Source organism: Anastrepha ludens, chromosome 5 (genome assembly GCF_028408465.1).
Source record: "Anastrepha ludens isolate Willacy chromosome 5, idAnaLude1.1, whole genome shotgun sequence".
NCBI lineage: Eukaryota > Metazoa > Arthropoda > Insecta > Diptera > Tephritidae > Anastrepha > Anastrepha ludens.
Genome location: NC_071501.1, coordinates 70993930 through 71020615, shown reverse-complemented (window position 1 = coordinate 71020615; position 26686 = coordinate 70993930). Strand labels below are relative to the sequence as shown.

The 26686-nt window shown below is 35.2% G+C and overlaps 1 protein-coding gene across 3 annotated transcripts in view; it reads left to right on the top strand.

Moving 5' to 3' along the window:
- LOC128862680 (protein phosphatase 1L) overlaps positions 1 to 26686 on the top strand; it is a 72914-nt gene that overhangs the window by 38797 nt on the left and 7431 nt on the right. For all 3 annotated transcript variants that reach the window (XM_054101330.1, XM_054101328.1, XM_054101329.1), the window contains one exon: positions 17027 to 17347. In XM_054101330.1, coding sequence (XP_053957305.1) covers positions 17027 to 17347 — 321 coding nt within the window. The remainder of the gene's footprint in view (positions 1 to 17026; positions 17348 to 26686) is intronic.

Genomic DNA, 26686 nt, shown 5'->3' with positions numbered 1-26686 from the left:
AAGAAAAAAAGTCTCATTAAAAAGAAAACAAAATTATTGGCACACTCAAGTTTTATCGGACTATTTTGTCTAAATTTTATTGAGCTAGCAACTTTTCGACTATCTTGCTGTGCCAATACTTTTGTTCATCACTGTACATGCATATATCAAAAACAAAATTATATTATATGTATTAGGTTGGGGGAAAAAGAAATTTATTATTTTCTCGAGAGATGGGTTTAGTGTTCGATATCGCCCAAAGAATCGATCAAACAGTTTAAAGTTTATGCTCTTTGTTAAGGTGTCATTTCACACTAAAAAATTATTTTGCTATTTTGGTTTGTTCCATTCAATTGCGAGATCAGGGTATTAACAATGGAAGTCAACAAAGAGGAAATTCGATACATTTTACAGTTTTTCTTTGTTAAAGGCGAAAATGCAAACCAGGCCGCTGAAATTGTGAATGGTGTTTATGGTGCCGATACTTTAACAGCTCATTACGTGCAATTTTGGTTTCGTCGATTCCATTCAGGCATTTTTGATGTTAAAGAAAATCACAGAAATAATCGAAGTTGACCTGCATGTACCAAACTAATATAATTAACGCTTTTAGGGTGTTTGGGGGAGCTCCTCCTCCTATTTGTGGCGTGATGTTGTTCCACAAATAGAGGGACCTACAGTTTTAAGCCGACTCCGAACGGCAAATGGTTTTTTAAGAGGAGCTTTTTCATGGCTGAAATACACTCCGAGGTTTGCCATTGCCTGCCGCGGGACGATCGCTATTAGAAAAACTTTTTCTATGATTTTGGAGTTTCATGCACTAAGATTCGAACCTACGTAATTCCGAACGGTAGTCACGCACCAACTCTCATTTGACTACAGCGGTCGGCCATACTTGACAGGATCATTTCTACAGTCAGAGGTCTGCTCTTAAATTTGAAATGTACAATATATGTATACATTTTTTTTTTTCGAATTCTGCTTAAACTGTTAACTTCAGTTCCGAGGTGCTGAGGTAAGGAAAGTAAGCCGAAGTAAGATAAGTAAAAAATTGTAAGCGAAGAGTATACTGAAAGTTTTAGGTGGCACATGAGTCAAGATGATATTTATGTATAATTTTTTTCACATTAGATGACTATGTAAAGAAATTCCAACTAGACTTTATTCCAGCTTAGGTTGGTTTTGGGTGTTTACCACATTACACAGAGTATATGGATGCACATTTCGGTTGTTTAGCCCATTTTGTTGTTGCCGAAACAAGAATAAGAGCTCTAATGTTCTTTTACTTTCCCTTAAATTGGAACCTTGGACTCGGCTTTGTGAAGTTGTGAATACTTACTGAATCTATGATAGGTCGCTAAACACTCGAAAAAGTACTCAATGAAGTATCGGAGTCGCATTTTCGCCAATGCGATTCAGTGCTAGAGATGGTGCCCTTCACTCACCACCTCCTACTAGAATCTGGGGTTCCGACGGAAATCATAATTTTACCGTGTATACTCATCAGACAGTGTACCGTAACTATGCCGACTACCAAACTGTTGGAGAAACTATGTAAATGTATTACCGACTCGTACCTTTTTATGGGAGTTTGGTCAGATGTGCCTCGTTACTTAACAAAATATAAATTCCACAGACCATCTGCTTTCCGCTTTTCTATGAAAATCGATCCAAGCCGTTACTTATAGAAGTTAGTGGGATGCCTTTCCTTTGGCTAGATTTTACCATGGGCAATTCTGCCATTCCCTCGCTAAGTACCTTCGAGTTGATTGATTTCATTCTAGAGACTTATTGACAGTTGAGATGTCAGAGTAGGTCATAAAAGTTCGCTAAGTAGGAATAGATGTTATTTAACCCGAAATGCGCTCAAATCAGGTAGAGGAAGGTTTCGCCATTAGTGAGATATCGTGGGAGTTAATACAACTACCTTTTGGACTTTCGAAGTTGCACTCTAATCACTCTGGGTCCTGACTAATCGAGGTAATTTGTTGCTGCTGCTTTTATAAAAGTAGCGCTTTGAGTTGTTCGGTGGCCGGTAAAAAACCGAAGGTGAGTCTGTGGAGAAGAGCCGTCGGCTTTCTATCCAACAGTTTTCTCTCAGGGAATTCCGTCTTTCCGTTCCTTTCCGTCTAAATGCTCATGCTGCAAGTTGACAGTGATAAGCATTTCATATGCATAAAAATTAATCAGTCAACCAATTTGAAAATCTGGCCTTAATTACACTTTTTTGTAGCCAGTCATTCTGATACACATTAGCCTTACATTACTCGAAACTTGAATTTTTCCAAAGAGTTCACCTATGAAAGTAATTGAAGGGAGGGTTTTTCAATAAGGGCGGGTAGATGTTGAAATGGAATAAAATGGCGTTTGCTGTGTGGCACGTAGCGCTGTCCTGCTGGAACCACATGTCGTCTAGGTCCATATGGTTCAATATGGGCCATAAGAAATTGGAAGGGTCACCACGTCTACCGAAAAATGGGCGCAATGCGCGCAACGTTTGCGTTAATGAACACTCATTTTGGTAATAAAGTTTTATCATTTTAACGTGCTGACCAATCGTGTAACTTGCCATGATGATTTGTAATAAACAAGTGAATAATGAACAAAAGATTTGACAGATGTCACTAAAACAAAATGGCTGCCACAGGGCGCCAAAATCGACCCGCGCTAATTAAAAAACCCTATATATGTACAATATATAAAAATAATATTTGTATAATCATTTTTAAATTTCTTGATTAGCATGAATGCAATGCTTCCAGTTGATTATTATTATAATGGGTGCCCACCTATTTAAAAAAAAGCATAGCAGCCATGTGTGTCCGTCCGCCCGTGTACTGTAGGAAAAATTCAAATATTTGAACTATGTTTTTGTTTGATATTGAAAATAGGTAAATCAATAAGTCGATCAAGACCCATGCTCACCTTCCATATAACAGTAATTTTCAAAAATAGAAAAAAATGATATCTCTGTTATAATTAACGGAAAATTACTAAAATGGGTACAAATAATAAAATAATGAAAAGATAGAAATACGACGCTCAATGTACTTTCTTGGCATCTTAGCGCCCGTTCAGAGATAAAACCATGGTCTTTGATTTTTATTTTCAATATCGTTTCATATTGTAAATTTTTGAATCCCTGTATCTTTTTAGATACGAGTATATTCTCTTCTACACCCAAAAAACACAATTAGCTGAGAAAGCAAAGCAAGATAAGAGTGTTTTCAAAAATTTGTTAAAACAAGCCAGCTAAAAATGTCTAAAACATTATTTTTAAGTTTCAAAAATTCTTCTTTTATGTAATTTAAATATTTTTGGATTTTAGGTGTGTTTAATATTTTTAAAGAATTATTATTAAGAAAAAAATATAATTTTTCATTAATATTTTTACCTCACCTTACCTCAACATCGTGACATGTGAACGCCATTCCTCAATTTTCCCCAAAATTTTCTTTCATGTTTTTAGTATTGAAAACAATAATTATTGATTACGTAGCACTGCCGCGCCTTTCACTGTAATTAAATTTGTTGACTCACTTTGTGTAACTGGCATAAGTGGTTACTCAAAGTGAAGCGGAAGAGGCGAACTATTTCATTAAAAAATGGCAGAAGTGCAGCTGAAAACAGAAGGTGTTACAATTAAGTATAATAATACAGCAATCACAACAACAAAACATTAGGTAACAAAAAAGAGAAACGAGAGCACCTAAAGTGCAGCTTTGTATGCAAGCAATTATGTTATTGTGTTTTTATGCTCTGCTAATAAGAACAACTAAAACAACAAGGTATACCCAATTTGTTTTTTGTTTTGCTCTGTTTGACCCGTTGATAAATTTGTTGCTTATTTCTATTGTATATTCTTCTAGCATTAAGATTCTATCAACAACATTAAGTGCAAATATTGTGCAGTCTTTTGCGCTCATTTTATGTTCTTAAATTGTTGCTTTTTGATGTTTAATTGTTTTTTTTTTTTTTTTCAAAGTGTGAAAACTTAGACCTTATGACCATGCTCATTGTTTCTTCTGATCCTCTTATTAGTTCTCATATTGGAAAAGGACAGCCAAATACGAGCAGATATGTTAGGCACATAAACTGCTATTTCACAAAACACCGATGCGAGTGTTTTATTTTTACATCGCAAGAAGTTTAGCAAGTAAAAGCTTTTTCAAGCAAAATTTGAGCAAAAAACGCATGGACCAACATATTTGTATATGAGTACCTAAATGAACCAGTATTTTTAAACTGACCGAATTCTGACTGCGTCTATTTTAGTGGATATTTAATATTACTGCGAGAGAACTTAGCTCCCACCCTTGTTAAAATATTTTAAGGCCTATGATATAAATTTATTTAGTGAAACACAAACTCTAAGTTACTTTTACAATGTTTGGCCTTAAAAGTGGATTACATCTGTAAATCTAAAAGTAACAATTGAACCTTAGATGAATGAGCGATAATTAATAGTAGAAGTTGTAAAAGAAGTATTAGTAGATAATAAGGGATTGAAATAGTGATAGTAGTAGGAATTAAGTAAACGAATAGAATAAATATAGATAATGGTTTTCATACATACACTGAGCTGAGAGAAAAGAAGGTAGAGGAGACAAAATAAATTATTTCAGTACGTTCAGCAGTATTCGGCAATGTTTCGAACCAGTTGATGTCAGAAACGCAATAATTCGTATTAAAACAACGCAGCTACTAAAACGTTATAGGCTAAGGAGCAATCAGAGACCTAAAAATATGTATATTGTGCGACGCAAATAAAATTCTGTAAAATGAGCGGTGTCACGCCACGGTAAATGCGTATATGTAAATATAAATAAATGTCCAATTAAAGTTTTACTAAAATGTGCGCGGGTATATAATTCGTTCCGAACCGAATTAAGCCTTTTTTTGTTTTCTTTTCTGATAAACAATGGAAACATTAAATTTAACCGAGCAAATGAATAGGCATCGAGTGATCAGTGGTATTGGCGCTATGAAAATCGATTGAGATACAGCTTATTTTTAGCTTATTAACAAAGTTCGCCAAGAGTGTAAAGCTTGCAATGATGATGTGTAGTTATGTTCGCATCCTCAGGAGGTTCCCTATATCATGCATACCAAACTTCAGGCAACGGTCACGGTTTTGGTAGTGATAAGCAGTGAATCGTCACGCCACTCCACTTCTTTCCCAGCTGTTTTCATTGAGATTTTACACAAATTTGTTAAGGCTTTGATATAAGGCGTATGTTTTTCGTTACTATGGCGTTTTGTTAACGACGTTTTTGCCTTATTTTTGTTAGTTTAGTAATGAACTTTCGCACCAGCTGAATCACTTGCGAATTAGCTTTGTTTCAGCCACTGCAAAAAAATATTCTTGAAATATAAAATATTTGACTATTCAGTTTTTGATATTTTCAACTTAAACTTCGCGCCCGATCATCAAATGGAAATTATAAAACAGCAGATTATTATATTGCCAACAACCGTTAAAATTGCCGAAAACCAAATATACGTAAAACTACCAATTAAAGAAGCAACAAGGCCCCTATTATTATCATTAACTGCAGCTATAACCACAATAATGGCAAACATCAACGAAGGTCACCTTGCATATATATAATTGGCGCGTGCACCCTTCTTTGGGTGTTTGGCCAAGTTCCTCCTCCTATTTGTGGTGTGCGTCATGATGTTGTTCCACAAATGGAGGGACCTCAGTTTCCAGTTTCAAGCCGACCCCGAACAGCAAATATTTTTTATGAGGAGCATTTTTCATGGCAGAAATACACTCAGAGGTTTGCCATTGCCTGCCGAGGGTGACCGCTATTAGAGAAAAAATGTTTCTTCATTTTGGTCTTTCACCGAGATTCCAACCTACGTTCTCTCTGAATTCCGAATATTAGTCAGGCACCAACCCATTCAGCTACGCGGCCGCATTCATATTTACCTAATTTTATAAAATAAATTTTTATTTTATCTACTAAAATGGACCATTAAAAAGTATCATTCAAATATAATAATTATTTTATAATAATTGAGTAAATCAGGTAAATTTTTCGGTAGCGTACAATCTTGATTTTTACAATGCAGCTGAATATCAGCAAAGAAATAATTGTCAAAAAGTTTCATTTTACTATTATGGAAAACACTCGTAATAACTGACCTTAAACATGCGTTTGACCAAAATTTGTCCAAAGTACACGATGACGCACCCTGCAAATTTCAAACGAACAGCAAAGCGTATACTGCACAAAAAGGTATGTATGCATGTACGAGCATACATATACGAGTTATTAATTTTTAAAATCACTAATCATTGCCCGACAAGTCTCATGCATTTCCTCATGTCAAAGCTTTGTCACGCTTAGTTATCAGCTGATTGTCTCGTAGTACTGGAATTTGAAGAGAAGAGAAAAATTAAACCGTCATTATCAAAACGCGTGCAATTCTACTTCAAAAAGTGTGGAAAATTTAATGTTTTATTTTTTGCCTTGCAAGGCATACAATTTTAATCTCATTGCTATTGTTTATATTTGTGTTGTTGTTTTCGTTTTTGTTTTTGTTCCCCAGAATTGTTTTATTAAACGTTGGCACAGATAATTAATTTCTTGTATGTAAATTTCCAATCTGCTGCCGAGCCTTAGCAACTAAAATATAATATTTACATATAAAAAATTAGCTGGAAACCTTAAATTAGCAGCGTGAAATAAACATTTCATGGAAATAAACATTTCAAAATATCACAAATGTTTTAAAATTAGAAATTGAAAACTATTTCAGTCGATTTGTATATCAAATTTGTTGGAATGTAAAACACTTTGCCGCATTTGTAATAATGTAATTAACAAATTTGTATGTACATACGATGTATGTATATGCAACACATGGGCTAAAAAGTCCCGGGCCTAACAAAAATTTTTTGTTCAAAATTAGCTTTATTCTATGTTATATCTAAGTTTTTTTAATGTTTCTGTATTTTTTTATAAAAGTATAGCGCCATTGTCCACCAAATGATAATTTCAAATTGTATGCAAAAAATTTAAAAAATCCACAAACTTTTCATTCTGATACCATGAGTTTTTAACAGACTTTCTAGAAAATTTTTTAGTACACAGTTTTATAGTTTATTAAATTTTAGTATAATAAAGTGCAAGTTTCAAATTGGTAAAAAATCCCCAAGATTTCTTTTTTTAATTTATTCTCTTTATGTAAAAAATGTTGTGTATTTTTATATAGAGAAAATACACAACACCGTCAGAGAAAAAAAAACTATCAAAAATCAACCAAATTTTTCAGCATTTTGAACTTGCAATAAAATTTAATAAGCTCTAAGCCTCCATATGAAAGTTTTTTCTTATAATGATAATTAAAAACCGTAGAACTGTGATGAGAAGTATGTGGATTTTTCTAATTTTGGATTTATATGATTTTTGTTAGTGGGATAAACTTATAAACTTTTAAAAACAATCAATAACAAAGTCAAAGCTAGTCAAAATGTTAATGTTCGTTTGTCGAAATTTTTCTAAAAACTCAGTTTAAAATTTGTGCAGTTCTTTTTTAATTTGCACAAAGTTTGAAATTTGGATTTATATGGTTTTTGTAGGAGAATGAAAGATATTCTCGTAGAAAAAATTATTTAAATTAAATGAGGAAGAAGTAAATTGTCAAAATTTGTCAATAAGTCAAGGTGCTTTGATTATTTAAAGCAGTGTATAAGACTTAGTCAAACCTCTTTGAGGGTTTCACATTATATAAGAATTCAATAGGCTATAAAATTGTGTACTCAAAACTGCTCTAAAAATTCTTATTACAAAATTCGAAATTTTTATGGAAACTTTGTTGTATTTTTTTTAATTTTGCACTAAGTTTGGAAGTAGGATTTATATGGTTTTGTATGAGAATGAACTACGTATATTGTCATAGAAACTGTTATTATTAGATGAGAAATAAGTAAATTTTCAAAAATAGTCAAGAAATAAAATACATTTATAATGATTAATTTGTTCAATTTTTATAAAAAAATTAGTTATGAAATGTCGTACTTTGGTGGTCAATAATATTTCTTAATTTTAAATAGAAAATAGAAAAAAATTCGAAATCCATCAAAAATTGCAACTAAATATATACATATATTTATATATAATTGGACCGTAGACCCTTTTTGGGTGTTTGGCCGAGCTCCTCCTCCTATTTGTGGTGTGCGTCTTGATGTTGTTCCACAAATGGAGGGGCCTACAGGTTTAAGCCGATTCCGAACGGCAGATATTATTTATGAGGAGCTTTTTTCATGGCAGAAATACACTCGGAGGTTTGCCATTGCCTGCCGAGGGGCGACCGCTATTAGAAAAATGTTTTTCTTAATTTTGGTGATTCACCGAGATTCGAACCAACGTTCTCTCTGTGAATTCCGAATGGTAGTCACGAACCAACCCATTCGGCTACAGCGGCCGCCTGCAACTAGTCACACAAAAATTTTAAGATTGCTTTTAGCCGCGCACTTTGTAGATGTTAATTCGGACCAAAAATCAATTTTGGTATGCAATTTTTCATTTTCAGCTTTTTTGTAAATATGTTAGCTTTAAGGGGTTACATGGGTTTCGTTGGTTCAAAAAATCTATTTTCTTTTTTTTGCTTATTCATCCCTACAACTTCTCAGGAATATTATCCTAAATTTTCAAGTCGATCCAAATAATAAATTCGGAGATACAGCCTTTGGAAGGTGTGCGCTCCAAGCCATTTTTATTGTTACTCAAAACTTTAAACGCGTTTTTCTCGGAACTGTGTTTTCAAAGTCGGTTGTCAAATGTTGATGAAATTTTACACAGGTGTTCGAAATACAATTTACTCGTACTTGGACGAAGGATTCTGTTTTTTTTTCTCAATTACAACTATTTACAAAAAAAATAAAATGTCTGCCAAAATTCCAATTTTTACTTTGTTTTTCTTTCCTTCGTTCAAGCACGAGTTTATGGTCTTAACTAAAACACTTATTTTTGTTTTTTTCATTTTTGATGAGTCTGTCAGGAGTTATGCTGACAACACGGACGCACCTTTTTTCGAGGGGTCACCGGAAAAGACGTCACAATGGAGGAGTTTCAAATTTTTTTTTTTTTTTTTTTTTTTGAAAATTTCAGAAATTATTCTTTAAATATGTATCTATAAAACAGAAAAAAGTTTGAATTAAATAAGTAATTTTTTATTGAATATAGGCTTTTTTTACCCGACGAAACCCATGTAACCCCTTAATTAATTACTGATATTCCCAATTTCGAAAAAAATCCAAAAAAAAACTATATTTTTTTTAATTTGAATTTTTTAATTTTTAATTTTAGCGGTCAAGGAATTATCCAGATATTGCAAATTCTAATAACATTTTGTTGTTGTTTTTGCTGTTGTAATAGAGTGGCCAATATCAGTCCGTTATCCGGCTCTCAGCGAATTTCACGGAATCAGCGGATAGGCTGACGTAGCAGGAGCAGCGAATCGGTTTGTTTACGAAAAAAACTAAGAATAGATTAGTGATATATGAAAAAATTAAGGCAATGCCCCTTCGTTGTCGTCTGAACCACGATTGATTCGGCGAGTGTGTGAATATTTGTGCAATTATCGTGCAGATTTCGGCTGGCGAATCACTCCCGGTACGAGGCAGCCGAATTTCTCCTCACAATTTTGTTTTCCCCCATAGCCAAACCCAGTAATCTCTCAGCCTTGCATAAGCATAGAAAAACCGAAAGTTTAAATAGATACTAAATAGATGAAGCAAATGGTATAAGTAAACTTCACTTGGCAGCACTGGATTAGAGCTGCCTAAAATTATATTTGTTTGTAAAATAGTAAATTACACCAGTTTTATGATCGATAACTTTGTTGTTGCTTTCACATGCAAATTTTTCGTCAAATGAACCAAGCAGAGATATAGCAGTTTAAAATAATAATAGTCTCTATGATAACAATGCGCGGCAACATTACTGAAACTGTGTCATTTCTGAATATTGTAATTTGAAACACAGAAAATAACGATAGTTTGTGTTCTAAGTCATTTAGATAATGAAAAATATGCTAATATAGCTGATTTCTCGGAATCCATTATCACTAACCCCTTTCACTTGTTCAGTCTAACAAATCACACACAGATCAGTAAAAAAAAAAAAATAAGAAATATAAAAAAACTAGAACATTAAAGTTGCGGTCACCTTTGTTAACGCTTAATGGGTGTACTGAGGACGTGTTCACTTCGGAGTTTGAGCAGATATTTAAATTGAATGATTAGGTCGTATTTTTTTATGTTTTTAGTTACTTCGAGTTGCTGTTTACGGAATTTAAACTAAAATTTGGAAATCGCGAAGCTTTACCTTTTTTTATTTTTATCAATCGAGTGGAACCACTGTGCAATAGCAACGTGTTACAAATCAAAGTATAAAAAAAAATTTAATTTTATACTCGTAAATGTTTTGTATAATTAATAATTAATATCATATAAAGAATGGACACGAAAAATATTGGTCGAGCAAAAATCATTATAACATAAAATTCTTATAAGCTATCAAATCAATTTTAATTTTATTTACTTCTTTATTAAGTGTACTCTGTTAAACAAAAAGCTCATATAAATAAATATAAACAAAATGGCGCACTTTAGATTTGACTCCTCTCATTAAGCGATGAGCATCAATTTTTGATACGGTATCTGCTGCTCTCTGCCAATTCTTTTTACTGCTGCTCATTTTTAATTTCTTTTTTAAGTTTTATGAACTTTCTTTTAACAATTGCCCAATATTTTCCAATGGATCGCAATTGTAGACATTTTGGTGGTGGGTTGTGGTCCTTTTGAACAAAATTAACCCCGTAATTTCACACCAGTTTCTAGCAAGACGGCTACAATGATGTGATGCTAGATCGGATTAGAACAGAACTTGTCCTTTATGTTGTTTTATGAATGGCAGCAAACGTTTTTGCAAAAATTCCTTCAAATAAATTTATTGATTTATAATGTCCGCGGTAATGAATATTTTCTTTTTCATACCACACTGACAGATGGCTTAGCAAACCAAACACTTTTAGCGCACTTGTCCAATATTTTTAGCTTAAAGGCACCTGGTACTCCTACTCTCTTCGTTGCAGTGTCCTGAATCTGTTTAGAGTCTACTTTGATGCATGTTTCATCGTCCACAACCACCCAACCAGAATTTTGAATATCTTGACTGTATAATTTCCGGGCACCTGTTTTATTACTCCTATTTGGTTTATCATTTCGATTGGATCCTACAATCTTTTTACTTGATTGTAAGCCTTCACTTTTGCACATACGAGTATCCTTCCAATATACAGGCCTGTTTTGCAGGAAGTGAAAGGTCTGCTATTTTCGAAATAATAACACCATTCTTTGCCTTTTGTTTCCGACGCAAAACCTTTTTTTTTTCTTCCACTGACAAGTATTAGTATTGGTTCCACCGACAAGGCTTCATTAAACTGTTTCAACATAACAACGTTACCGTACTTTTGCGAACAATTTTCTTCGCAAGCTCACACTTAACCGCACACATTTTGAAGAAAACGTAGAAGTTACGAACAGCGAATACGCCAATTAATCACGACAACAAACACTATGAATACGTATACTAATTTCTTATTTACAGTTAGTTTTACGCAAGTGATGAGTAAACACAATCGACTAGTTTTTTTCGTGTCCATTCTGTATGTATGCATTCTTACATCTTAATCAAGTTGAATGAGTACAATGAATGACCTAAATTTATAGTTTTCTTTTATTTTTCTTAGCTTGTTTTGAATCGGACAGTTTTTCCGCTATCGAATTTGGAACTGTCAGTCAGTATCAAATCTTCGCTTCGCATTCAAGTAGCTTTGGAAAATATTGCCCACTTATTTCCAGCAGGAGTGCTTTGTTGCCTACACTGAAAGTGCATTGCAAGAAGTTTTGACAGACATGAAACAGCCACCACCTCAGTTATACGCAAGACTGTGTAAAAAGTTCATGAAACTAGCTAGCTAATGAACAATAGCATCGACCTGCTCCACCGGCGTACGACGCTTACCAACTTAAATGCGTTTGCTGTGGCCGAAATGTGTTTTCGATTTCTGCAACTCAACATTTTAGCAGCACGCTTCCGCCAGGCCTTATGAGAATTTTGCTCAATAGTTTCGATTTTAGAGATCAAAATTCTCTACAAGGTCTTATAGGCTCAGCAATTTAAAGACAAATGACTATTTAGCCCTATCATCGTCATCGCATCGAGCTGTTCTCGAATTTGGTGATGAAATCATCTTTTCTGATACGGCGCTTTGTAATCTCGGCTACTACGTAGGCAAAAAAAATTTCAACTTATCAAACTTGTGTGTCGCGAAATTGTTATCAGCACTTTTGGCAATGGCACTTGACTGGCTGGGGTTAAATCTCAACATTGTTTTGTGGGATTCCTTGAAAGATAGACGATTTGTCGGCAATCCATTTGGGAGAGGGAGGCAAAATAAACGTCAACCATGTTTTGAAAAATTGAAATGGCGTATATATACATATATACGAAAAAAGTACTTTATCTTATTTAAAAAAAAAAAAACAATACTCTTTACCTTCTGATTTTTGTTTTTTTCAAATTTGAATAAATGAGTAAAATTATTCCCATATGAGCAAAGTTTTAAAAAAGAGCGACAACTGTGAATTGTAAGATTGCTGGCATTTAGAGTAACGGACCCAGTTTAAAAGAAAAAATAAAAAATTCATAAATTGGTGAGAGGTGGTAACTAACCCCCGGCGAGTCTTGGCTCACTGCAAATAGCAGGGAGGTTAACTGGGAGTCGGAAGTATCTGCAAAAGTATGCAGCATCTGTCTTAAAGCAAGTCGTTTCCGTACAAATTATAACCCACAGAATTGTGTTGTACATTGCATTTGGCATCTACCACGTAAAACAAATTCCAAAGAAATGGCATACAAAACTTCGGCAGAAAAGCGCTGCTTTCAAGCTCAAAGCGACCCACGTGAAAGTGCTACTAGGGGTTGAAAAAGGAAGAGAGCCGTTTTTGTTATTCGAAGAAGAAACGAGATGCCGAAATGCATGAATGTTTAGACTTTGACACGATAGCCGAGAGGAAAAACACGCGAAAATTCTATCAGAAAGTTCGACGGCTTATAAAAGGTTTCGAGACTGGGGTGATTTCCTGACAAAATAAGGACGTCGACCAAGTGATTGACATCCATAGCGTATGAAGGAAATGCTTATCCAATCTACTGGTAATGGCACCAAGGAAAGTTACCAAAAAGATGAAGGCTCTGAATTATTACTCCTCTTCCCGACCATAATGAAGTCACTGAATTAGTATTCCTCTTCCCGATCATAATGAAGTACAAATAACAATATTGTGTCGAATGGAGAGCAAAGCTGCAGACGCCTATGAACCGCCTACCGAGCCATTGAAGGTAAGAGTTGGTAAGATGCCGGAAAAGCTAGTTCGAGGTACAGAACTAAATTGCTCAAGCACCGTAATTTATAAGAACATACAATTGCTGGCGTATCTACGACTTCAACAACCGAGGACTGCATAAATCATGCTTAGCTCACACAACGCGTAAATTACAAAATATCTTTTAACGCTCCCAAAGGTAATTGTAGAATAATAGTGAGAATACTAAAGAAACACTCAGGCAAGTGGCAAAACTATGTAGGTATGACTGGTAGCTAATGACGAAGGTAATATTCAGAGTGCCCTGGTGCACATCCTGACTCACTGCTCAGAATTTTTCCCATCGTGACTAATGGCGATTAAGTTTGTCCCAAAAAATTTTGGATTTTTTCGTGGTCGATTTTAAAATAAGTGTGATCCGGCGAGAATTGCAAAAATGACACACTCAACGAAGATACATTTTCTGCCTTGAGAAGCTTTGTCATTGGGAATTGGATACCTTGAAAATCAGTTAACTACTTACTTAATCATCCAACTTTGTTTTTGAATAAGTTTTACTAAATAAAAATAATAATTTTGAGTGATTGAAATCTTTATTTTAACCATTACGTGCTCATGTTTGTCTGTTTGTATACCGAAGCTGTCTGGTTCACAAGTGTCATATACGATTGATGTCCGAGGCCATTTGAAAAATTTATAAATCTTCCGATAGGGCGATTAGTTTTGCGCCATCTTGTAGTAAGATGTGTGTGTGTCAGAAAAGGCTGATACATACTCGCAGTTTTATGCTCTTTTCTGATCGGCAAAAAAAATTTTTTTTACAAGGTTGGGGGGCAACTTTAAAAAAATGGGAAGAAAAAATGTGTTTGCTGATAAGCTGCTTTGGCTCTGCGTTCTTCCGCACCAGAGCATCAACAATTTATCAAAATTCACAGTGCATTGCCAATAGAATTTAAAGGCTCCGCACACTCTCTTGTCAACATTGGGCGCCAGTTCAGGTCCATGTGAGATCACTGTGAATTAGTCAAGATTATCTAATGTAACCTTAATTCGAAAGTTTTACTTATTCACAAAACTGAGCGTTATGTTTAATGAATATTTTTACTGATATTTGGTTTTGGAAATATCAGGTCAGTCCATAAGTCCGTGCGTTTTTAAAGGTGGTTTTAAAATTAATAAAAAAGATGTTTAAAGTATTTATTAATCAATAATATATTTTCTTTCATTATTTACAATGTCTTCCCAACGTTTAGGCAAATTTTTAATTCCCTGCTCAAAAAATTTGTTGTCCTTGGACCCAAAATACGCTTCGATATCCCTTTTTATAGCTTCTTTTGAGGAGTAGTTCTTGTTACTCATATGGGATTGAAGTCCACGGAAAAGGTGATGATCACAAGATGCAATATCCGGAGAGTAAGTTGGATGCGGCATTAGCTCCCATCCGAGCTCTTTCAGCTTGCCTAATGTTTGTCTTGCGGTATGAGGTCTTGCGTTGTCGTGGTGAAACAAAACTTTGCGTCTATTCACTAAAGACGGCCGATTTTTTTAAGTGCCTCATACAGGTTTGATAGCTGATGGGAATAATAATCAGCAGTTATCGTCTGGTTTGGTTCCAGAAGTTCATAATAAACCATACCGGCTATATCCCACCAAATAGACAGGGGGATCTTCTTGGGGTGAAGGCCATCTCTAGAGGCCGGTTTTGGTGCTTCATCTTTATCTAACCATTGACGTTTGCAAACAGGATTATTGTAAAGGACCCATTTTTCATCACCAGTAACGATACGGTTCAAAAAACTTTCATTTTCAAGCCGTTGCAGCAGCTGAGAACACACATTCACTCTCTGCTGAAGGTTGGCGACGGAAAGTCTATGCGGAACCCATTTTCCCAGCTTTGAAACCTTTCCGAACTGAACTAGGTGCCTGCGAACCAGGCGCATCCTCCTCTTCGCAGTGGATTATCGAGATTGGAGTGAATTAATCTTTTTACTTCGAGTCTTGGCGTTGAAGAACAATACTTAGCCACTATGAAACGCTGGTACAACAAGTTCCATCGTGGTAGGTGATCCCTGCATGAATTTCGAGAATATCGGCCGCCCAATAATAGTTGCTGATGTTGTGCGTCAATTTATAATGCAAATCGTCATGTGGCATATCACGAGATAGAGGCGTCCTTAGGCATTAGTGGGACCAATAGACCAGCATACATTCAATACTGCGTGAACATTTGGAGCTGCGTAATGTGACAATTGCCCAAAAAGACTCGTATCGATTGGTGTAAATAAATGTTGAAGAAATTCAGCCGTGGTGGTTTAAGGCACGTCTATGATATTGTAACAACAGCAATCGACAGTATGCAGTGTTCCAAGACGAGCTTAATTCAACCAACGTTGTTCCCGTAAGATGCTTTGAGGTGCTCCTTCGCCCTCTCGTAATGCGGCAACTATACCACTAGAGAAACCTAAAACAGTCAATTCTGAGTGTTAAAAAAACATTTGTTTGCTAGAAGTTTTAGAAGAATTAAGGAAACCCTGAACGCTGAAGACGAGTCACTTCACCAAGACAGTGTGCGCTCTCACCAGCTCCCACAAAAGAGTTTTTGAGCACTGAAAAAATCGAATTAATGGGTCATCGGTTTACGGCCCTGATTTGGCACATAAAAATTTCTTTTTGTTCCCGAGTATCAAAATGAAATTGCGAGGTCAACGTTTTTCAACTCCTAAAGCTTTTGAAACCTTTCAAAATATCTTTTCGAAGGTACATATCAATTTCTGCTTTAAAATTGTTTGAAGCGAATGCACAAGTGTTTTAATTTCTAAAAAGAATATTTAAAAAATGTAAATCAATTTTTATTATTTTACTGTGTTCTCATGATTTGGAGCAAAATATAAAAGGCAACCCTCGTATACCGAACCAAAATGTCCTGTCCATGTTTTTGCTTGTACACCTGGTTGTCAAGTTTCTTTATACGCATAAAAGCATTAACAGACCGATAAAAATGTTAACCATTTAAATGTGGATTTGACCCAAAATCTTCTTCACGTCTTTCTCTTTCATTACGGTTTTTTTTAAATTACATTTATTCTTTTAAATTTAATTTTTGATGTAGAAATTGCTTTAATTTTACTATACGTTCAAAAAGCACCCGTTACGAGTAATATTCTAATATTTTTCTCTCAATCATTATTTACTTTTTATTTGACTTATTGCGCATAGTAAACAAAAATTTAGAAGCAAATATTCCATTAGCTAATTACTTTGCTTGATAAACGCAACCAAACCAAAAAACAAAATATGTGCTCTTATAAGTGGGCGTACGCGCCACAGAACTGTTTTCTTTGCTTTAATTTTATGGCGACCCATCCTTTCATTTGTGTCTGTATAACGAAAGCAACTCGTGCTTTGCCACGAATCTACGAATATTAATATTGTTTGCCCTATAGACTTTGAAAATATGTACTTGGATTCATATGTACATATGTATGTAGCTGAAATATTTACGCACGCAATGAACACCGCACTTCATTTAAAAATAATCCCTAGCGTAGCATTTTCACATTTCCCTCATCAAGCTACCACCAACCAACCACCTGTTTTCACTCTTACATTTTTTAATAATTCGTTTTCTACCTCATTTTTCAGATACATCATCGAAGAGAATATCAATAATAACACAGGAATCTCATTTTTTGCCATCTTCGATGGGCATGGCGGTGAATTTGCTGTGGATTTCGCCAAAGATATTTTAGTGAAAAATATTTATAATAAAATTATCGCAACAACAAAGCTACTCGGCAATCAGCAACACCTGTCTTCCAACAACAATGCTGCACTCGATGCTGATTACGCAGAATATGACGCGAGTCCATATCTGAGGAGGAAGGCGAGCCGCAAAGATGATAGTAATAAGGAGAATAACGAACCGTCAGTACGACGTCGTGACAGTCTGCGCAAGGCACACAGGTGAGTTTTTGTGCTAAGTTGTGTAGAAGGCGCAATGGGTGTCTGTGTACGTGTGCATGTGTGTGTGTGTGCGTGTGGCTAGTAACAGTCTAGTGGCTAATTAGACTGTAAAATTTAATGTAATTTGATTTAGTAATGTCTGCATTTCATGAAAAACAATTTGTGTTATTTCTTTATTCATAATTAAAAATTCCTTATTTTTGTGCGTCATTCATTAATATCTGTCTGTTGTCTGGCAAACTAAATCGCAGTTCGTGTTCTGTTTTGTTTGTTTTCATTTTTTTATGCGATGCAAATGTCACCCTGTGCTTTGAGTTAAATTTGAGCGCTGCACCCAAATCTGTCATTAGAAACTTTACAAATGTTTTAATATAAAATATAAAATTTTTTTAATATAAAAATTTTTAAAATTCCTTTAAAAAAATAGCGTTTTTGGATTTTTTGAAAAATTAAATTTTAACTCTACAACATTCGACATTGTCAGAAATTAAAGGGTGATCGACTTTCAAGGTCTCTCAATAAATGCTGCTTGAGTGCCAGTCTTCGGCCGAAATCTATGACATTTCGGTAATGTAAACATACCGTCTGCTCTTTAGAGACAGTGTTGCATTTGCTACAGAATATATTTGAGGTGAATCGCATTCGCTTGTCGTACGTCCCTTTCGGACAGTGTCCAGTGATTGTACGCATCACAGCACGAATGCAGCAACAGTCGAGGAAAATGAGAAACTTTGATCTTCTTTCAACAAATCTTGGTTAGATCTGCGTTGTCACCCAACAAGTGGATTCCATGGTCAACCCGCTACATATTTGCTGCCTTGATTTGATACCGTTGTGCACAAAGTTTTGCTGTCTGTAGCTTGGTTCCCTTGCCTGCTTCCAGAGATGTCTCAGTATGCGGAGGCACATACTTAATAGTCAGCTCGTTCAGGAAGCTTCTACATTGCAGAGATTTAATTGCAGTCTGACGGTCGAGAGTAACTTGTGATAAACTGTGAATATAGCCGTGTATGAGAATGCTTTTGGAGTTTCTCGTGGAGAACTTATTTTCAAAGCGCCCCGAACTCTGCCGTATTAGCGTCCAGAATTTTGTTGCGTCCAAGCCTAAACTCTCTCCAGTTGAATTTAATCTATTGTAGTTGTATTGCAACTATCATAGAGCTTGCCATAAAGGCAAAAGATTTAAGTGAAGAGAGCTTTGATGGAAGTAGAGGGGGCAGTGCACCAGGCCTTTGCACCCTTCCCATTTAGCTCGATGCAGCAAATTCATAGTAAATAATTCGAAAATTTAACATCATGGAATGTTTTTAGCTACATATTTGTATTCAAGTTCATGGGATATGTTACCTTAGCCCAGGGAATGATTTCAACATCGAATTAAATAAGCGGCGCTTAAGTCATAACTTATTTTTGAACAAACAAAAGGTACAATTAAGAAAAGGATAATTTTGAATATTTTTTTTTTTTTTTTGCTTTCAAAATGCCAATGGCATTGTACGCAAATACAATTTACAAATGTTTTTCAAAAAACACAAAAACAAAAAAAAAACGGAACTATAAATGTGCGGTCGAACGCACGTAAACACATCAAATGGGATGTTCGTTCAAAAGAAATAATAATAAATCAGGACAGCAAAACTTTTTTTTGCCACATGAAAACAAACAATCTTAAGATTCACAAAAAGATTAAAACAATGTAGGATGCAATAAACATTAAAAACAAAAAGTGAATAACAATTGACGCGCTCAAGATGAAAAATGAAAAACGAAAGATTGCAAATCCCAAAACAATTGAAAGCGTCACGCCCTCTCGCTGCTACTGTTGGCTGCCCGAAAAACATGCAAAATATATTATATTTAAATGCAAAAATCAAGGCACATGGCGACAAACCGACTAACTGACCGACTGACCAATCGAGACCGTTCGTACGAGAGTGGAAATGAAAATATATCTATGTATTTATTTATGTATATGATAAGTGGCATGTACAGACACATCCGCTAGGATTGCGAGCAACGCAGCTGAGTTATGTTATTGTTGTGGGCAGCCTCCCACACCCGCGCCTTCCTTTTCTTTTTATCTTACCTCGATACGTGTAAAACAAAAAAAGTTTATTAACACTCATAACGAAACATCGGTCAAAATGACCGATAGTGAATTTCGTGCTGGAATAGTGGCTAAACTGCTTGACCTTGACAGCTGCCCCTCCTCCTACCTTCCTCCCTCCCCCTACCATCGCCACTGAACAGGTTTTCATTTAGTTGGCGTGACGCTATTGTCTTGTGCACATCCCAAGTTCGATTTCGGTCGGTCAGATTTACCGTGTGTTTGTATTCAAGCTTTATAGGTTTCGTTAATTTCAGTTTCATGTTTTTTTTAATGATTGACATGTCAATTATGTAAAATAAAAACTTTTTTTGATTGTAAATGCTTAATAATTATTGTAGTACCTTATTATTTACCTCATTTTAACTGAAAAAAAAACATAACAATAAAAAAACATAAAAAGTAACGATTTCGGTCAAAATTACCTTATGTTTCGCTTAGTGTCACAAAAATCATGTTTCGTTATAAGTGTTAAATTGAAAACAGACATATTTACATACATACGTACACATATGAATGAACTTAGTCTGCGTTTTGATTGAAGTTCAGAAGTCGCATTTATCAATGCGCGACGAATTTTTTGTCTAGAGAAGTATGCAGAAATGAGCCCAAGATATCTACCATATTAACAGTAACTCATAAGTTGTTATGTGTCTTTACTTCTACTTAAGAAGGCATAGTAAAAGGAAAACTATGGAACAGTCAGTCTTTCTCAAATGTTTACCATTCGATTCTCCACTTGGTTTGCACTTCGACCTCATGATCTTTTGGGCATTCTACACATGACAGTACCTCACCTAGATCCAGTTCCTTTATTAAACTCAGGATAATTCTAGGTTGGTTTAAGCGTATGTGCCTTTCTTCTGGCTGCAGTTGGCCCTCCCAGTGAGGATTTCGCCTGGCGTAGCACCATAGTTTAGTGCCAGCAAAACTCCCTTAGCCCTAGCTTTTCACTCCTAAGCTTCTCCTTCATGAGGTGTTGTCTCATAGCAAGGAAGGACTCGGGTCCTATTAAAGCGAATCCGCTATTTCGTTCCCAGTTACACTCCGTCCTGTCCTGTGACCCAAATTAGCCGGATGCGATTGTGCGTTCCTAGTAGACGAACCAGATATACATGATGGCTCAAAATTAATCATCCAATTTTGTTTTTAAAAAATTTTTTGTCTAAATAAAAGAAAACATGATTTAGAGTGATGGAAATCTGTATTTTGACCTTTACGGGCTTCAGTTTTTCTCTATTCGTATGCTGTACTAGATTGTTTAATAAGTTTTTCGGTTCGATAATAAAAACTCAATTCTATGGTTTGAAATACACTTTTTTTATTCAATAGAGTCTCCCTAAACATCTATACGCTTGTTCCAACGAGATTCTAATTTATGAATTTCATCCCTGAAATGAACACCTGAAAGGTCTCCCTGAACATCCTACGAAATTCTAATTTATGAATTCCATGCCTGAAATGAGAAATTGAAGGGCTACGAAACCCGCTTCCACAGCAGTAATGACGAGCATTTGGTGAAAAACGCTTTCCATGCATACAGTTTTTTAGGTCTGGAAACATGTGGAAGTCGCTAGGGGCCATCTCTGACGAATACGGTGGATGCTCCAATAATTCGAACTTTAATTCATAGTTTTTACCCATTGTCCAAATGCTCTTGCTTGAAAAATAATCTTTTTTCTTTTTTAAACTGGGTCTTTTTCACGAATTTTTTTTTCAGTTTCGCCCAAAAGGTTATAAAAATATTCAGAATTTTTTGTTCTACCAGTTTGCAAGTAATCCGCAAACAAAAATCCTTTCGCATCAACAAAACTGCTACTAACACCTTATTTGCAGATTGCTGGACAGGAACTCGTTTCGGAGCCAAAGAACCAGGTTCATACAACTCTTTAGCCTCTGGTTTTTATTTGGGATCATGGTGACAGGCCCAAGTCTCATCCATATTGATGAATTGACGCACAAAATCCACTTTATTCCTTTCGAAAACGCTCTAAATATTACTGAGAAAGTCGCACTCTAATACGTTTTTGTTCCATTGTTAGCGAAGGTAGCACCCATTGTGCACACACAGCTTTCTGAAACCCAACACTTCAGTAAAAATATTGTTCACATTGCCCAATGAGATGCCTAAGGCTTCTACCAAATCTCTTTCAGTCACAATTTTCCAATACGATATCCAGTATTTTTTCTACGATTTCTGGTGTTGTTATTTTTGGACGCCGTTGACTTGAATCGTCTTCAAGGCTTGTACGACCACGATTAAGTTCAGCAAACCATATTTCTACTGTACTAATTCATAGCAAAAAGTCACTTTCAACATTCGTCCATACATTTCCTTTGCTTTTAAACCACCCAATAATAAAAATTCATCACTACTAGATACTAGATTTTTTTCTATTGTAGAAAATACTGGGACATATCGGTATTAAATGGCTTGTACACAAAAAATGAATTGTCAAATTGAAATGAAACCTCTGAAACGTTCATATGAAGATTGTACCAACATAGCAAACAAAATTAGGCCACTAGCAACGCCATTTCTTGTCGAACCCCAAAACTTATTGAACAACCTGGTATGCTATGCTACTGCCCGGCTCTCTCGAAAACTAGACAATGCTACCTGCTTTTGAAAGGATAGAATCTATCCCTGAACTGGAGCTTGACCGACTGCTAAAATTCGCGAACAGTATGTGCATATTTTCGCTAAAACCAAAAAGAAAAGACTCTGATCTGGTGTCGCTATAGACCAAAATGGTCCCTGCGTGGCTTTGGCCTGTCAGTGCAACGTAACCTATCCTAGTTGTGATTGACGTACGACGCCATTTGCAAAAATTATAAATCTTCCGATAGTATGATTAATTTTGTGCCACCTTGTATATTAAATCGTATTTTACCAAACGGTGGCATATAAAACATATTACAGGGTGAACGATATGAAGTGCTACCAACTTCACACTGCTTGTATCTGTAAAACAGCTCATGACATCAACGTCAAAATTGTTCTAATTACAGTTCAATATATTGTTTATAAGCCATCAAAAGTATTTGCGTCTGAGTTTTGTTGAATTTTTTTTTTTCTGTAATGGAATTCAAACGTAATAGTGTGATTGTGTTATATTTGGCTGGAAAATCACAACCAGCCATTGCTCGTGAGCTCAGTCCCCTCAAAGTGAATAAAATGTTTGTGTATCGCACTATAAAACGTTACAATGATACTGGTAGCATTGCAAAACGCTATGGAGGTGGACCAAAAAAAACCGCCACAACGCGAGAAATGGTTCGGAAAGTGCGGGCTCGACTTGAACGAAATCCACGTCAAAGTGGAAGAAAAATGGCCAAAGAACTGAAAATATCGCAAGACAGCATTCGACGCATATTGAAAAATGAGCTCAAGGTCAAGGCTTACAAGGTCCAAAAAGCACACGATCTTTCACCCCAGCAAAAAAAAGTTCGGTGCGAAAGAGCCAAGGAGTTGTTGCGCTTGCCTGAAAGTGGCGAATTTCCTAACATTGTGTTTTCTGATGAAAAAAAATTCCCAATTGAGCAGTTCATAAACACTCAAAACGATCGTGTTTACTTGACCGAACGCTCATACGAGAATTTGAGCCTACGTATGGCCACTCGAAGCAATTTCCCATCGCAAGTAATGGTTTGGGCCGCAGTGACCGCTGATGGACGCTCTCCAATCGTTTTTACCGAGCCTGGTGTCAAAGTGAATGCGACTTTTTATCGGGAAAATGTTTTAGAAGCTGCTTTAGAGCCGTGGACACGCAAACATTTCGTGTGCACCAAGAGTGGTTAAAAAATCATGTTCCACACTTCATTTCGTTCACACAATGGCTTTCAAATTCGCCAGACGCAAATCCGATGGACTATTCCATCTGGTCCATTTTGGAGAGTAAGGTGAGGACTAAAAAATATGACAGTATGGATGCGCTGAAAAAAGCGATTATACGAGAATGGGCTAAAATACCTCAAGATCACATTCGTGCAGCATGCAACTAATTTTTTGACTGTTTGAAGGCTATAGTCAAGGCAAAAGGTGGTCATATCGAGCTAAAGTGAATATATATTAAAATTGTAATCATTTTTGAACAATTTTGTCTTGGAAATCAATAAAAACTAATTTCACACAAAAAAGTTATGGTGTTTTGAATAGGTAACACTTCATATCGTTCACCCGTTTGTATATTAAAACAAATTCGTGAAAATTTACATGCATAGCTACACGTATTATTTGAAAACAAAAGCTATTAAACACATGTATGTATATATATATAAGCGATACTCACTCTTTGTAGCAATTAAAATGTAGAGTTGTATTGTCAAATTTTTATTACAATTCATTTTCCAACAACGAAATACATAGTATTCATTTTACAATTTTAGTAAAAAAAAAACGCCTCACTCAACACATAAAAGAAATGCACGTGTTCATACAACGTTTTTGCTTAATGTTTATTAAAAATTCCTTTTTTTTAAATGTTCACTCTTTAGCTTTCATATATTCAAAACAGTCGAAAAGCCACAAAGGCCTTGCAATTATTTTGAAAATCGATCTAAATTAGTTCAAAATATGACATCAGCCCTGTGTCTCCTGTATGGAAACATTTGCATACTTTCGCTGTTCGGCAAATGATATTTTATGCGTGTTCGTGCCTCACAATAATTATCACAACATTGCAACCTTCTTACTTGCTTGATACTGGTACATAAAGTTGCTGTCGCTCAGCCTTAACACAGTGCAACTCAATTTGGGGGCGCTTTGATTCCAACTCAACATGAAAGTTCTTGTAAAACTCCTAAAACTTTTTCAAAAAGTGGAGTTAAAATAGTTACCTGAGCGTAATACCTATTTAGATATGCATAGTGGAATTCCACTGGAACATTTTTGTAGAATATTTTAGCTCATTAGCTCCCTCAAAATAGAGTCTCTCCTGCTAGAGAGTTCAAGTGTTCTGGAAAATTATTTCTATGAAAATTTCACTAAGGATCTTCTCAAAAAGAATCTGTTACAATGAACGTAAAAATCTGCAGAAACTAAGCAAATACTCGTAGTTCCCCAGTTCTCCTTAAGATATGCAACCATTTTTTTCTTTCTTTCATAGGCAGTAACGTTGTGAATGCACAAAACTAGCTATTACGGTTTACGGTTTGCTTGTTCTTAACTACCTGTTCAGATTTTTCATTGTGTCCGAACTTGCATAATTACCTGGTTATACAGGGTGGGCCATGTAAAATTTGCTTTTTGAATCGGGTATAAAAAAAAAACTAATCAATATTTTTTCAAACTTTTTTTTTATTTTGAAGATTGAACATTGTCATTTATGAATGAAAAATAATATCGTTCAAATGACTGCCACGACTGGGTTTTACAGTAGGTCATTGGATCAACCCAATTTTTAAGCACATTTTCGATTGTTTGGGCTCCAATTTCATGAATGGCAACTTCGATTTCGTGTTTTAAAACATCAATCGTCTCTGGATGAGATTGTCCTTTTTGTCCATAACGGCTCCCCACAAAAATAGTCCAACGGGCTTAAATCATAGCTCCGAGCTTCTTCACAGCTTCTTCCCTGACTTAGAACTTGTATGCTGGTACATTTTTCTTGTGAAAAATATATTTTTTCTCACCAAATGTGGTCGTTTTTGCTTCAATTCAATTCCACGAGAATTCGATTGTCTGGACTGTTACTTGAACTCTGGTATATTATGGTTAGACAGCGACCGAACTTTGGCCACAAAATTTCAGTTTGGTTAGTTCAGCTTTGGCCAAAAAAGAACCGAACTTTAGCCAAACATTTCTTAAAAGTTGTGTTTTTTTTTTTTTTTTTTTTTTAAATCATTAGAACTCTCAGTTTTTGTAACAGTTTTCGAATACTGGTATCAAATCTAGGTTTCTTTTTTATTTGCCTTGCAATATCATCCGGTCCTCCATCGAGTGAGCAATTCAGTGCTGCAAGTTAGTTTTTTACTGATAGCTCTATACCGCTAGAAAGTTAAAAATGTCGATAAGCTATTATTTTTGCATTCCAATATGAAATTATTTAACTACGATTATTAAATACTTACGACATGTAAACATGTAAAAATCCTTTTTTTTTTTGTTTTAAGCATTAGAATATATTGCCAATTGAAATTAATGCAAGTGAGATTCATGTATGTACCTTTTTTGCATTTTCATTCATAAAAATATTGAATATTTTAAAACTAATAATTGTTTATTACTTGCACCCTTTAACATGTTCGGCTCGGTTTCGGTTGAAATTTCAGCCTTAAAAATTGATGTTCCCTAATTGTGATTATTCTTGTTTCATGCAAGGTTACAAAACGATTGATTTCGTTTATTCAGTTGTGAGTAAACTATCTTTTTGATAGCTTTTCATATCCAAATATTACAGTAGGTTCTGTTTTTATGCGGCTTTTTTTATGCGGTTTTGAAATAGTGCGGTTTTTTTTTAATTACAAAATGCATGTCGACCTATCGGGAATTGTACATATAAACAAGATTCTAAACCAGCTAAGCAAAAACTCATCACAGATTACATCAGAAATGCTAACCCTACAAGTATGGAACCGCCTGCATAACTATCTAGATCAGACGTGTACATTTCCTAAAGTGACGAAAGTGATTTTACGCCAAATCCTAAACGAACGCGCAATATGTGGGTATTGTCTGATTCTATTTCTGACTTAAATTTATTTTTCGATTCTGACGTTTCTCAAATAAAGATGTAATTTTCAAAAATACAATATTTTGTTTATGCGATTTTATTTAATTATTTCAGATTTATGCGGTTTTAGCATTTGAAACATATCTATAGTTTTACTATAGAACTAGTAGCTTTTTTTATGCTGTTTCTTGCGGAACGTATCTACCGCATAAAAACAGAACCTACTGTATATTTAAGCGAAACTGATATCACCGATTCATGTGAACAACTTGCAGCCTCTTCAAGGTCTTCATCTTCAAGACTTCACTTTGCGTTCGTCCAATACAATTCCATGGATTTTATACTCCATATCTGATTTGCTAACCAAAATCGGGCGAGCGAAACGTTCGGCGCCATTTGGTTTGATTTGCTTAACGCTTTTTAGCGCAAAACAAAAAATGTGTTATACCTGTATGAGCACATAAAAATCTTTTTTTTTCTAAGGTAGCAATTAAATTTCACAAAACATATTTCCTTTAGTGATGTCAATCCCGGGACTCCAGGAACCCGTTACTAGTC